Here is a 15,017-nt window from a genome sequence, read left to right as displayed (position 1 = left end):
TTATAACTAAACAAACAATTATTTCGAAAACAACATTTCCACAAAAAAAATGGCCCCTCACCTCCTAAGGAAAATGTCCCATACCTCGAAAAAAATGTGATACTTAAATGGTATATACTTTTCAAAGTTTGATCAATGACATTTTTTGCTTTACGAGTTTAAAAAGTTCCAAAAAGTACTTAATTTTCAAAATGTCTTCAAATTTGCCAAAAAGGACTTGATTTTCAAAATGTCTTCAATTTTGCCTGGGTAAAATGCATACTGGAATGCCATGTGAACATGAGTTGTTCAAAATGATAATCGGTCAAGTCCATTTGAAATTTGTGCCTTATACAGAATTTTGAGAAGCTCTTTCTCAGGAACGAAAAGAAATAATATTTCAATATTGTTGAAAAAAAGTTTCACTGGATCAATAGCTCCGTTTCTCCAGACTTTATTTAGAATATGTATTTAAGATAAAATGAAATTCATAATTTTTAAGACCTTATAACCCTTTATATGTCAAGAACGTATATTTTAAATTAATAACATGTAAGGACTTGCCTTGAATAAATATAAAACACGTACTTTTTAAGAAATCAATATTTTTCAAAAAATGTGAAAATTTATGTAAACAAAAAACTATTTAGTATTTTACTTTTACGCACTTTCCGAAAGTCCAAAAAGAAAACCTTGTAAGTTAAGAGAGCAAAAATATAATTTCCGAATTTATTATTTTTGTTGGCTTGGAAACATATTTTCAAGAAAACCAAATTTTCGAAATAAACTTTTAATAAAATACTTGTAACTCTTTTTCGGTGAAAGAAGGACCATTTTAGGCCACGTACCGCTACATAAATCTAACAAAATAAAACAATTTTTTAAAAATGTTTTTTGCATTTTATTTATTATTCTAAAGTAGTTTATATTTTATAATTATTGTTTTTTGCAGTTTTTATGTTGAATACATATTTGTATTACATATAAGCATTTAAAGTTTTTACTAAACAGCGACAACCACAGTTCCGACTTGTCCCTTGGCAGAAAACCTCGTTGCGTCAATGACCTCCCTAAAATATGTAAATATATATAATTCAATTTTACGTTTAAGTCTTATTTGAATCGAAATCTTACCCATCGCTGTAATCTGATGTAATGGAAGAGGTAATTATTTCAACTTTTTGTCCAACGGGGAAATGATCATTGATATTAATTGTTTGAGTTGTCGAACCTAGGTTCAATATAATGACGTATCTATTGCTGCCCTCAGTATACCTAGAAAAAATAAAGTAAACATAAGTATGTTTAAATGCTATGCTATGAAAATAATAATAAAATACATCTTAACTAATCATAACCCACATATTTACAAAAGAAAAAGTTGTCAAATAAATGCAACTATATTTATTAATTTTATTTTAAATCTACTTCGCTAAATCTCAGATTTGGGTTTAACTGCCCTAAATCGAAAGTTTTCACCTACTTTCAATCCGAGATTTAGAATAAATCTCGAGATTTATTCTAAATCTACTTAGCTAAATCTCGGATTTAGGCTAGGTGGAAACGTAGTATAACACTGGCTAACAATTTTCAACTTTTTTAAATTTTCCAGAAAGATTTATATCTAATCTTATAGATTTGGGTTCGGTAAGCTCAAAAATCATATTGGTTTCCTTCTAGCAGCTCTAGTTTTTGAAATATTTAATTTTTCATATTTGGTGGAATATTCATACTAATTTTGAAGTTTTCCTTATTTTGAGCGTTTATTCAAATTTTCCAGAAAAATTAATATTAAATTTAATGTATTTAGGGTCAGTTAACATAAAAATCACATGCATTTATTTTTAGGAGCTCTACTTTTTTAACTATTTAAGTTTTCCACGTTTTGGGGGTAGTATCGTAATAATGTTAAAGTAATGCTTATTTTAACTGTTGTTTACATTTTCCAGACAATTTTTTGTTGAACCTTATGCATTTGGGTTTACTAAGCCTAAAAATCAAACTGGTTGCTTTCTAGGAGCTCTATTTTTTTTAGATATTTTCTATTCACATTTTGGGGGTAGTTTCATACTATTTTTTGTAGATTTTATTATTACAAGTGTTTTTTAAGTTTTGCTGGAAAAATTTATTTGTAATGTAATGTGCTTCGGTTCAGTAAGTAAAATAAAAATACAAAACAAAAATTTTAAATAAAAAAAAATTAACAAAAAAAAATGAATTTATGAATTTCTATGCATTTTCATGTATTAGACCAGGGTCGATAATTTTTGAAACCAAAAAAAATCATAGTAGAATGAAACCCATTGGAAAAGGAGGTGAATATGATGAAAATTAAAGGAAAAATAAATTACGGGCGAGCCGAGTTCGGGAAGTGGGTGGGTTGAGTTTTTAATGGTAAAAAATGGTATATCTCGATTTCCGACAAAACTACAAATCCTATAGAAAAAAGTTGTATGGCAAAGTTGTAGGTAATAAAAAGATCTACAACTTTTGTATCAACAATTTTTTCACATAACCTCAAAATTTATGTGAAAAATTCAAAAAACCGAGTTTTTGGTTTTTTATTTTTATCTTTTTCAAAAACCAAAAATTTTTCTACAAAATTTGGTGAAAACTTACCTTATTATGTTACAAATACACTGTAATTTATTTGCTTTAAAATATTAATTTGTTCACCTTATTTTGACTTTATACCAAAAAAACACCCTAATTTTCAATCGAAAATTCACGTGTCAAAATATCAGCTTTTTTCAAAAAGTCGGTGGGCATTTCGTTCGCTAAAATGTCTATTTTCTGATGGTGTAAAAAAAATTTTACATTAGTATACTATAGACCATGTTCTAGTAAAATTCAAAAAATGAAAAAAGCTTGAATTCGAAAAAAAAATTTTATCATTGTTTACAATTTTGGCCTATTTATTCAAATTTACACTTTAATTACTCAAAAAACGTAAGATTAATCAATGTTACATGAAATCTTACGTTTTTTGAATAATTAAAGTGTAAATTTGAATAAATAGGCCAAAATTGTAAACAATGATAAAAATTTTTTTTCGAATTCAAGCTTTTTTCATTTTATGAATTTTACAAGAACATGGTCTATAGTATACTAATGTAAAATTTTTTTTACACCATCAGAAAATAGACATTTTAGGGAACGAAATGCCCACCGACTTTTTGAAAAAAGCTGATATTTTGACACGTGAATTTTCGATTGAAAATTAGGGTGTTTTTTTGGTATAAAGTCAAAATAAGGTGAACAAATTAATATTTTAAAGCAAATAAATTACAGTGTATTTGGAACATAATAAGGTAAGTTTTCACCAAATTTCGTAGAAAAATTTTTGTTTTTGAAAAAGATAAAAATAAAAAACCAAAAGCTCGGTTTTTTGAATTTTTCACATAAATTTTGAGGTTATGTGAAAAAATTGTTGATACAAAAGTTGTAGATCTTTTTATTACCTACAACTTTGCCATACAACTTTTTTCTATAGGATTTGTAGTTTTGCCGGAAATCGAGATATACCATTTTTTACCATTAAAAACTCAACCCACCCACTTCCCGAATTCGGCTCGCCCGTAATTTATTTTTCCTTTCATTCTTATCATATTCCCCTCCTTTTCCAATGGGTTTCATCCTACTATGATTTTTTTGTACTTTTTAATGTTTTTGAAGGCATCGGCACTGGTCTATATGCCTTATATTAAAACCAGAGCTGCTAGAAAAAAACTAATGTTGTTTTCCGAAAATTAGTAAGAAATGATAAGCAATGGTCTGAAAAATTTTTGTTTGTTGGGCAGAAAAAAAATATATGTAGGTTGGTAGGTATGTGAACTTTCCGCATACCGATTACCTACCCATACTTAACTCATTAGAAATAAAATTGATAGCTAACTAAAAGCAACAAAAATTATAGTTAGATATTTATCCATTATACAATATGTACGTACATTTGTATATGATGTACTACTCAAAGTAACAAGTATGTAAGTTGAACCATTATTATTTTTCAAGTAAGCTTTCGAATAGGAAATTAAGGAATATTTTTGTTTCAAATATAAACTGATTAAGGTACTTCAAAATAAGTAGGTACTGATTTTCTACTTGTTCTATAGGACAAGTATTATTATCGTGTCAAAAAAGAATTGAGGTTTCAATTAAATCCAAAATAACGATGATGCAAAAAAAGCTTATTTTGTCATATTTTCCGTCGGTCGTGCCTGTACGTCCATCTATTTTTGTGCAACAAGCTAGGGCTTAAACGTGGTTCGTTTTGCCAGAAATTTGGAACAGATTTTCTTGTAATTATTATGGTTCGATTTTTTATATGTATTTTCTTTTGAATGATCACCATCCATAAAACGTTTTTGAGGTATTACAACTACCTACTAGAAAACGGCTCTAACGATTTAAATTAAATTTGGTTCACTTAATGCCTTAATAGACCAGTGCCAATAATAAAAAAAAAATTATAAGTAGCTTAAGGGTGGTGGGAAAATTATGGATTAAAGGGAAAAAACAAATTGCAAACAAATAAATTTGGGAAAAAGGGGTTTGAAATTACTTTGGTATATTTTGTATCTATTTTAAATGTTTTTGAGCAAAATGTTAGTTTTTGGATTTTTGACGAATTTAATTTGCAAAAATAGACTATTTTTAATCAAAAAAGTTACCAAAAAATTTTTGATTTTTGAAAAGTTTGGAATGCCGCTATTAAAAATCCTTTTATTTAAGACTATGTAGAAAAACTAGGAGAAATGTGCGAACAGTGAGACAGTGCAAACAGTGAGACAATCCATTTTTCTCTTTTCTGAAAATAAGCACAGTAACGCTAGTTTGGGTCAAAACGTTTATTTCACCGTCTGCGTCTTTTAATTTTGTCCCGACTAAATTAAAGCTGTCCATTTTCCTACACCGTAAAATATCACACAAAATCAGGTGAAAGTAGTTTTTGGAGTGTTATAAAAAGAGTGTGTAACACAAATAAACCTGGTTAGTGGACAGAACTTTTTTTACATATGTATTATATTTATATGTGCTTTCATAAAAAAATATCATGTAATTAGAATTCCTTCTAGTTTTTTTGTAATTTTATATTTTTCCGAAAAATGACAAAAAGTAAACAGTGAGACATTATGTAAAAGCAAACAGTGAGACATAGATTTTTAAAAAATCTATTATTTTAAAGTTTCATAAATTAATTAATTATATACTTTTACCTAATGATTTGAATTTTTCGTTAATTTTTTTTCACCTAAGAATGTCTCACTGATTGCACCCCTCGCAAACAGTGAGACGTTTTGACTTTTTCTACATTTAAGTCGAATGTGATGCTTTCATTCATTCTTTAACTACCTACATGTTTTTTTGCAACATTAAGATAAAATATGTCTTAAACTGTCTTCAAAGTTTCGTTTAGCTATCTTGAAAACATTTACCAATACCAATTTAAAAAAAGGGTCTCTCACTGTCCGCACCTCTCCCCTACACCTTTTATTTCATAATATATATACCTATTACGATTTTCCGTAAATGACAGTAATATTGTCGAGAAATGGAAGCCAAATTATTTATTGACCTTCTAAATTTGAATCTAGCATTAGAACGGTTCTAACGTGGAAAGTTTTTGAGATATCGAATTTGCGCCGTGTGCCCAATGTGTACATTAAAAAAGTTTAGGAATTATTTTGTACTTGCTCTATAGGGCAAGTACTGGTTTCGTGTCGAAAAAAAATTTGAGGTTTTAATCAAAACCAACATTACGGTGATGGAGAATTCCGAAAAAGTGAGTCTCGCAATCCCGTCCGGGCTTCCATCTGAACACATTTCCGCTGCCTAAACGGGTGGTCGGGTTTTCTTCAAATTTGGTACAGATGATTTTTATAGAATTTCGAAAGTTGTTTTTTTTTGTTTTTTTTTATATCTCGTTTCTAAACCTCCCATACAAAAAATACGATATTGCAAACGGCTCTAACGATTTTGATTAAACTTTGTATACGTACTATTTAAGGCAATAGCAATAAAACTGCATTTTTATTTATTCTCAAAAAAGTCAAATAACATTTGAAAAAAAAAAAATTAGTCTAAATGTCGGCTCTTCCCTACATCAACCAAACTTCTTTAAATTTTATATAGAGGCAGCTCTTATCATGTACAAATTAACTAACATAAAAGTGGTTTGGACTGCAAGAGCAAGTACGTGGGACCCAGTCGTGCATTTTATTTTTTTTTAATTCTCAAATTAAAATATATCTGCAGTTTTATCATCGAAAACATAAGTACAGCAACCCATATGGTCAAGTTTAATAAACACAACCGAAAACTTGTAAAAAAAAAACTACACCGCGTGACATGAGCAACTTCAATATTAAAAAAAATTCAAACATCTATTTTTCATACTTTTTAGTATTAAAATGGAGCAGCGGTATGATTTGCGTGCTACAAGTATCATCTAGTATATTATAACTTATAAGTCGTATTTCTATAATTCTCCATTAGTTTCATACAAAACGTCATTTTTCATTCTTTAAGCAGCGTTTAAAAAAAAAGTAGAACTGTAATTAATTATATAAAAAATTATTTATATTTATCTTCTTTTTTCAATAATTTTCATTATCTAATGTTTTTATTTAAGAAAATTATGAATTTTGAAAATAAAAACGATTTTTCAAAAAAGTACTCGACAAACAGCCTCTTTATTATGATGAAATAATACGTTTTTGTGGAATTGTTTATACAATATTCAAATTACTCGGAAAATACTCAGTCTATTTCACATATGTACATATTTTATATATATATATTACATATTCGGACCGAAAAAAGTTATACCGACATGAAAAAGTAAAAACCAAATTCGCACCCCTGTTGCTAACATGTCACAAAAAAGAGGTGTGGTTTGGTGTGACTACATAGGGGTAATCATAACCTACATAATTATTTAAAAGCAAAAAAAAGTCGAATGAACGAAATTAAATTTAACCCCTTGTAACCCTTTAACTATGATAAAACACGTATTTTCTAAAAATTCAATGTCTTTATCATTTACTTACATAATTTACGGAGTAAAATTCAAACAAAAAACTATCTAATATCACGAACTATCTAAACCACGAATTTTGAGTTATTAATACAAAAGTTATAGGGATAAAGTAATCTTTAATCCTGCAGAAAATCATTTCTTAGTTTTAAAAACTGACAGTAGGCACTTAGATCGATTTCAACAATGGGAGTAAAGAGATAAGATATATGTACATTTCTATTTGAAATTTAACATATTTTTTAGTTTGTTCGTTAGCTTTCGTTCGTTCGTTACCTACCACTTTGGTGGCCCTGTTTTAAAGAATTCATTTAATAGTAAAAATTGATAGAACAATTTTTAAATGTAAATATGTATCTCCAGAACTATACTGCCGTGCTAAGCAAAAAGGGCGCATATCCATTTTTGTAGTTTTGAGATAAATGCATTTCACTGACAAGGGAAAAGGTTGAGAATTGTAAATGTGCTCAATTTTAATCAACTTGTAGTAGGAAAATTATAATTTTTAGTTTACACAATAATTATATATTGTTCAAGCTTCCCAAATGTGTATCTAATTTTTTTTTTTTAATTTTTAGAGTTAGTAATAAATGCATTTTTCTCTTGAAGAATATAGCGGAGTAAAATCGTTGTGCTCATCTTCATTGAATATTTTGAGCCACTTGGATTTGAAAATGCGCTGTTTTTAGTTAACACATAAATGAAGCATTGTTTCAGGATGTCAAATATGCCTTTAACTCAATTTTGGATTTTTGGCTCATGCGCCCTTTTTGCTTAGTACGGCAGTATAAGGCGTGCAGGATTTTTTTGATTTTAAGTTGTTTTTTCCCTCAGTGTATAGTAGTTCAAAAATTTTTAAAAAATCCATAAAGTTATGAAACCATTAAGTTTTGATACATACATGATCAAATAAGTTATGATCTAAATTCTTAAGTCCAACCTTTAAGGAACATAGGTTCAGTTTGTAAGTTTGGAATCTTTATATTTCTTTTACTAGGTATGAGTTATGTTAGATACATATTTATTAAATGTACCTAACTTTCTTTTAAAATGTGTAAAATAATCCAGTTAAATAAGGGTTTAACCTCGGAATGAATGTTAGTAGAAATTTTTTTTGCTCAATATCTTCCTTTTGCCATTCTATAACGTATCTCAAAAGTCTAGAAAAATCTCATGTCCGCTTGTCGCGATTTCAAGGACATATCGCGAAATGGAGATTTTCAAAATTAGCAAAAATAGGCTATGGTAGTATATACACATATGATACATGATTTCAAGGTATTTTTTAATGCTGATTCCAAAAAATCTAAAATTAAGACAATCTGACGTCTCTGGAAAAAGTTATACCTGTTTTTCATCTGTCAACTCATATTATTATAACAGTTGCAAACTTACTGCCGAAAAACCCTTAAAAGTTATGGTAGATGAACCAAATTTTGCATGAAGATTTTAGAATCCATCATTATTAAAAATCAAAACAATCCCTTACAAAAAATATATATACCTACGAAATAATGGTATTTTTTGATGGAGGGGCAAATTTTAGGATATGCACTAAAGAAGATTCTTGTTCATCTTAGGAATAAGTGAAAATATAAATAATTTTTACATTTTAATCTTTGTTTGGATATTTTTAAACTACCCTCAAAAATCTAAAAAATCTCATGTCCGCAAGTCGCAAGATGAACAAGAATCTTCTTTAGTGCATATCCTAAAATTTGCCCCTCCATCAAAAAATACCATTATTTCGTAGGTATATATATTTTTTGTAAGGGATTGTTTTGATTTTTAATAATGATGGATTCTAAAATCTTCATGCAAAATTTGGTTCATCTACCATAACTTTTAAGGGTTTTTCGGCAGTAAGTTTGCAACTGTTATAATAATATGAGTTGACAGATGAAAAACAGGTATAACTTTTTCCAGAGACGTCAGATTGTCTTAATTTTAGATTTTTTGGAATCAGCATTAAAAAATACCTTGAAATCATGTATCATATGTGTATATACTACCATAGCCTATTTTTGCTAATTTTGAAAATCTCCATTTCGCGATATGTCCTTGAAATCGCGACAAGCGGACATGAGATTTTTCTAGACTTTTGAGATACGTTATAGAATGGCAAAAGGAAGATATTGAGCAAAAAAAATTTCAACTAACATTCATTCCGAGATTTACCCCTTTTTTCTCCTTATTTTACTGTATTAAAAGCCAAAGAAGTAAAGAGAAGGTCAGAATTTCTACTAGTTAAATTATAATCTAAAATATCCTATCATTTTATTTAACTTTATATAAATTACCTGCTATAGATAACAATATCATCCGCTATTGCTTTGATTTGTAAATTATACAAATCCTGCATGGATGGTTCTTGTCTGAGACGAATAAGTTTTTTGAATATTTGTAAATGGCTGTTTGGGGCCCTTTCTTGCATCAAAACATTCTTAGTTTTGTAATCTTCTGAAACTGGCAACCACGTTTCTGATCCTTCAGTGAAACCTTTTTAGGAAAAAGTGTTATAAAAATAAGAATGTTTGAAAGCAAATCATAATAGTACCTGCATTGGGTGAAGCGTCCCACTGGAAGGGTGTTCTAGCTGGATCTCGGGAGTATGTATTGAAGTTGTTTGGATTAGCGTTACAAGCCTGTGGATCAACGGTGTCCTCCCACTTTATAAATACATCTGTCATTGCCAGTTCTTCTCCATTGTAGGTAACAGCATTTCCAGGAAGAGTTTGAAGCATAATATTTATCAGATCAGCTCTCTCAACACCAAAACGAGATGCAACTCTTTTACTATCATGATTACCCAACACCCAATTTGGATAAAAGTCCTTTCCTTTTGGCATTGCATTCAACCATTTATTTACATTTGTCACTACATCAGTTGCTTTGCTGTCCTTGTTGACATTGCCCATGAAATCGAAATTGAACGGAACATAGGATCCCTTGCGTGTGCCATCACCATAGTATTTCATCATAGTTCCAAAATTGGTATAAGCCTCTGTTAGCAATATTTTTGTGTCACTTCCGTTTTCCTTTTTGAAGCTGTCAGTTAGCTCTCGCCATTGATAGATCATGTCCATTGTTTCTGGAAGATCATTTGTGTAAATATGCTGTAAATGACAGTAATCATCTGGATCTGGACAACCGCTAGTTACTGCTGGTTCATCCGCATATAAGCCATTACGGTCTAAATCTACTTCGAACAAAAATGGACAAGCGTCAATACGGAAGCCGCTTATACCTTTAGCTAACCAAAAACGCATTACATTTTTCATTTCCTCAACTACAGCCGGATTGCGGTAATTCAAATCGGGTTGTTTAATTGCAAATTGATGAAGGTAATATTGCTGTCGTACTTCATTCCATTCCCATGCACTATATCGAAAGGCGCTTAGCCAGTTGCTTGGAGGCTTACGTTCGCCAGTAACTGGATCTACGACGCCATTATGCCAAATGTAATAATCCTTGTATTTTGGATCTCCATCTATAGATTTTTTGAACCATTCATTTTCATCACTGGTGTGGTTTGGTACAAAATCTAGAATTATCTTAAGACCGACTTCCTTTGCTTTTTTTATTAAATTTTCGAAATCTTGAATGGTTCCGTACTCAGGATGAATTTGATAGAAATCGGAAATGTCATAACCAAAATCGGCCATTGGTGATTTGAAAATAGGGGAAAGCCATGCTGCAGTGAATCCGACATCCTTCAGATATTGAAGTTTTTCCGTGACTCCTAAAAAAATTTGTATATGTATTTATTTAGGTATTTATTTTAAAATCAACTCATCATCTTTACATATATGATATAAGAAAGGCATTATCATACACTGAGTGAAAAACCGCAACGTTAAATGTAATATGGTCAACGTTGATTTAATGTTGAAAAAACTAACATAAAATTAAAATTGAAACAACGCAACTTAAGAAAATTTTTAATTTTTTTGAACTTCAGCTTTTGTTGCATTTTATCACCCTAATTTCCAACAGTGAAATGGCACGTCAGCGTTGGTAAAGCATTCGTCTTGTGACGCAGGAGTTTTAGGATCGATCCCCAGTGGATGCCAATTTTTTGTTTTTTTTTTTAACTGTTGCTTTTTTCAAAGTTGAAACAGCTTTGGTTTAAAAATGTTTTATAACAGCAAACCACTTTAAACTAACTATGTTATACTTTGATTTTAAAGTTATCGTCTTCAACGCAAAATCATTAAAAAAAAATTGAATCAACGTGGTTTTCGTTGACTTTAAGTTGTTTTTTCTCTCAGTGTTCAGCTTTCTGATACAGCCGCTAACCAAGAAGGCATAAAAATTACTCTTAAACCCCAGCATTCAGTTGCCATCAGAAAAGGAATAATAGTTAATCAATGAAAGCAAAACGTCAATTTTATGCCAGTGTCAGCAAAATTGGGCAACATTAAAAAGGGGTTTATTATGAGTGTGGGTTTTTTTGAAATTTTTAACAAGCATTCGCAGGGGGGAACACAGTGGAAGTTTTGGGGATTGAAACTCCCATCTGATATTTTTTGTGTGAAAGAAAAAACAAGTACATAACTATGTATGTATATTGTATATATTATATAATACAACATTAATTTGCGGCTGAAATTCCCGAACTATAGGATTAAGTAGAATATTATTTTTTATTTTATACGGAAAATTTGATTAATTTCGCTGTTTGTATGTATGTGGAATGATTGATGAGTCTTGTGCCTTATTGCATCAATCTACAAACTACATTTTAAAAGCAACTTTTTACAAATATAGATATTGTGATATAATACGAAATTAAAAAAAGTACATACAAAGGAAGATGGGCATTTTGGACCTTTCGGGGCCATTAATGAAATTTGTGTCAAATGAAGCAAATATATCTTAGGTAAAACTTTTACTATATGGCCGTTTCACTGTATTGCATTAAGAATGTAAAATATTGCAGTATTAGTATTTTTATTTTTAAACCAACAGTGTCGAGTCTTTTTCCAGACTTTTCAAATGTTTCAAACTAACAAAAAATTGAACAAAAAATTCTCAAGTGTTGTTTGGTATCTATTGGTCAAATATTCAAGATTGGGGTCTTCAGGTTCAGGGAAATTACAGAGCATCAGCTTTTTCTATTTAAAATGTACTGTAAGGTTCTAATAATGAGAAAATAAAAAGTGTTAAATCAAAAAATTCATTTATCCATTTATTAGGTACGTCAAATTGAAAAAAACTTCGGCTCAATACATTTACGGCTTAACGACATCAATAAATGACAAAATCATTCTTGACCGCGCAACGTCCACGTTCGATACCAATTTGCTCATTCTCTTTTGTAATTATAAATTGAATTCGGTGAATGTGATCTTAGATAAGATGGATTAGCAACTGGTAGTTAACAAATTTATCGCTAAACAGAGAAAGCCGAGATAAGTGTGAAGGAGGTCCGGAGGAATTTTTTCGTCGGTCGGTTTATACCTACCGCTAAAAAATCGATCCTCGGCCATGCGGAGTGGAATTCTAAAATTCAAAATATTTTCAGAGACAAATATCGTAGAAAATATTTTGAATTTTAGAATTCCACTCCGCATGGCCGAGGATCGATTTTTGGTATTTGCTCACGAATGGGATCATTTCGTTATCACGAACGAAAAAAATGAAAACCAGCAATGATTTTTTACTTAATTATCAAGTGCGTACTGAACGTTGAAGTTGTTTTGGTTTTTGTTTCACTACATAGTACCGTGTTAATAAACTTAACTGGCATGTCAAAAAAAAATGGTTCTCTTTATTTTTCGACTCTGCATATTAAAAAAGTTATTAACGTTTCCTTTAATAAGCGAGATAAATTTAAGATTCATAGAACACTTTGAATCTCTGAAAGATAAAAATATTCACCAGATATTCTCATTAACCGCCGAATAGTTTTGAATAAAACGTACCATTCAGATCTCCAATTCCATCGCCATCACTATCGCGGAAAGATCGTGGGTAGATTTGATAAAAATTTCCATTCATCCACCAATCTTTTGCCTCAGCAATTAAAATAGTGGATATCACTAAAACTAAAGCTACGTTTAATTTCATTTTAAAAGTGGCTAATAACGAATTTGATATTTTCTAAATTTAAACGGTCCGTCCCGGTATAACACAGAAACGAAATACGTTTGAATGACTAGATAAACGCACTTGGTTTATATAGATGCGGTTTTCATTCATGTAGGCATATATATTTTATAATATTTGTCAATATTGTTATCCCTTTGAGTTTTTTGATTGCTTTGTCAACGGCAGATTGTGAGCTATGAAAACCCTTGACGTTTAATCTTTTAAATTCCTTACTCTATAATGCCTCTTAAAGTGTTTGATATTTTATATAGGTAAATAAATAGTTAATAACAAGGAGCTCTCATATTTATCGTTATGATTTACATATAAGTAAAATTTGAAGTGCCAAGCCAACCTTAACAAAAAATAAAAGAATATTCAAGACAAAGTTGTTTACAATATAAAGTTGCTGCAAAAAAACTTTTTTTTTAAGATTGTTATATTCTTAGGTTTGATCATGTGGTTGACAACATTTTATCGACGATTTTGAAAAGAATGGCCACTACCTCTGTAACTGTCTTTTTTTTATTGTTGTTATTCCAACTCTGAAAACATCGGACATATCCAGAACCAATAGTTTGAATAATGCAAATCGTCGCTGTAGTTCTAATACCTGGTAACTCAGAAAAGTCGATTTTTCAGGAGAGGCAAAAAACTAATTATGAAATTTATGAGGAGCAAAACAAATGATCTGGCTCTGAAAATATCGATTTTAGGCAAACTGGGTCCTTTTTATTACATTCGGTTTTTTTCAGCATCATTAGCCCAAAATCGCCTTTTTTTGGTTTACGAGGTAGGTATCAGAACTACAGCGACGAAATGCTCTTTACTAAGCTCTCTATGGTTATACGTACATTTCACCAAGCCCGGATAAATCGTAAAATTAAAAACGAAATATTGTAGAGTTACTCGTATGTACAAGTTATGTACACTTTTGTACGACTGAAGTTAAGTTTTGTACGTGCTTACAAGTTACAACCAAAGTAGCTTGGTGAAAGTAAGGTACTTTCATTTATCTATAACTTTGGCACGTTCAAAACTCGGCTTTGGTTGAACCATGACTTGTGCAGGATTGTAGAATATTTATCCAGTTGTCCAACTAAACTTGAAATCTTATGAAAGTTCTAAACGTTCCGTGTGGACTTTTGTATAATTATAGAGTTAAATATCAAATTATTCGTCGTCCGAGAGTTGTTTTGTCGTAAACCCCAAAATGCACTTTTTTAAACTGGATATGTAGGAATAGGTTTTAGAACGTTCTCTTTTCATTTCTGTTATCAGAATTGTCCTATCGTTAACCGTTATTGAGATAATTTGTATGCATTTTGTCGTACCTATATCCACAAAATAAGCATCGGATTAGGTTTGGTTCTATGTCTTTTTCAGCTTTTTTTCTTCAGTATTATTTTGTCGCACGTCAGGTTCAGTAAAAAATTTCGAACGAAATTTTAAAATTGTTTTGACTTTTTGTATACGTCCCAAATATAATATAAATACAGTACTATAAAAGTATTTATTGAAAAAAAGGACTCTATGTTCTATAAGGATAACGAATTTAAAAACTTTGGGCTGCATTTAGCTCTGCACTCCTTGCGGTTTTACTCTATTCTTAGACGTGCATTTTATAAGAAAGGAAGAAAAAAGCGCATTTCTGAGACATCTTAACATTTTATAAATGAAAGGAATCTAGGCTCCTGATCGTCAAGGAATCTTCGACTAATCCCGTCCAAAAACGTATTTATAGACAGGAATTTAAATACAGTTTTTACTTGTGGTTTTATAAGCCAAAAAAGGATCAGTACGAAGGCTGTTTGAATTTCAAGGCAAACACAAACCCAAATATTGCTCAAATGAGTGATTTCAACAAACACAAAATTGAAAAGACAACTATGAAGGCAGAAAGAGA

The 15,017-nt window shown here is 30.2% G+C and overlaps 1 protein-coding gene across 1 annotated transcript; it reads right to left on the bottom strand.

Moving 5' to 3' along the window:
* Positions 1-856: 856 nt before the first annotated feature.
* LOC129916405 (maltase A1-like) lies at positions 857-13,179 on the bottom strand. The gene is made up of 5 exons (XM_055996325.1): positions 12,946-13,179; positions 9,576-10,760; positions 9,319-9,517; positions 1,114-1,254; positions 857-1,049 (listed from the first exon to the last, which is right to left on the bottom strand). Exons 1-5 carry the CDS (start codon positions 13,088-13,090, stop codon positions 983-985), a joined length of 1,737 nt encoding a protein of 578 aa, XP_055852300.1. The 5' UTR covers positions 13,091-13,179; the 3' UTR covers positions 857-982.
* Positions 13,180-15,017: the final 1,838 nt, after the last annotated feature.

The sequence above is a fragment of the Episyrphus balteatus genome, chromosome 1, assembly GCF_945859705.1.
Source record: "Episyrphus balteatus chromosome 1, idEpiBalt1.1, whole genome shotgun sequence".
Lineage (NCBI taxonomy): Eukaryota > Metazoa > Arthropoda > Insecta > Diptera > Syrphidae > Episyrphus > Episyrphus balteatus.
Note: the sequence above shows the minus strand (reverse complement) of the source record. Positions and strands in the feature narration are given on the sequence as shown.

Bases quoted from the DNA above. Each gene is read 5' to 3' on its own strand.
- LOC129916405 (XM_055996325.1), bottom strand. From the start codon at position 13,090: ATGAAATTAAACGTAGCTTTAGTTTTAGTGATATCCACTATTTTAATT. The intron at 10,761-12,945 runs GTACGTTTTATT...AAATTTTTTTAG, and splicing joins TGGAATTGGAGATCTGAATG to GAGTCACGGAAAAACTTCAA. The intron at 1,255-9,318 runs GTAATTTATATA...TATTTTTTCTAG, and splicing joins GATATTGTTATCTATAGCAG to GTATACTGAGGGCAGCAATA.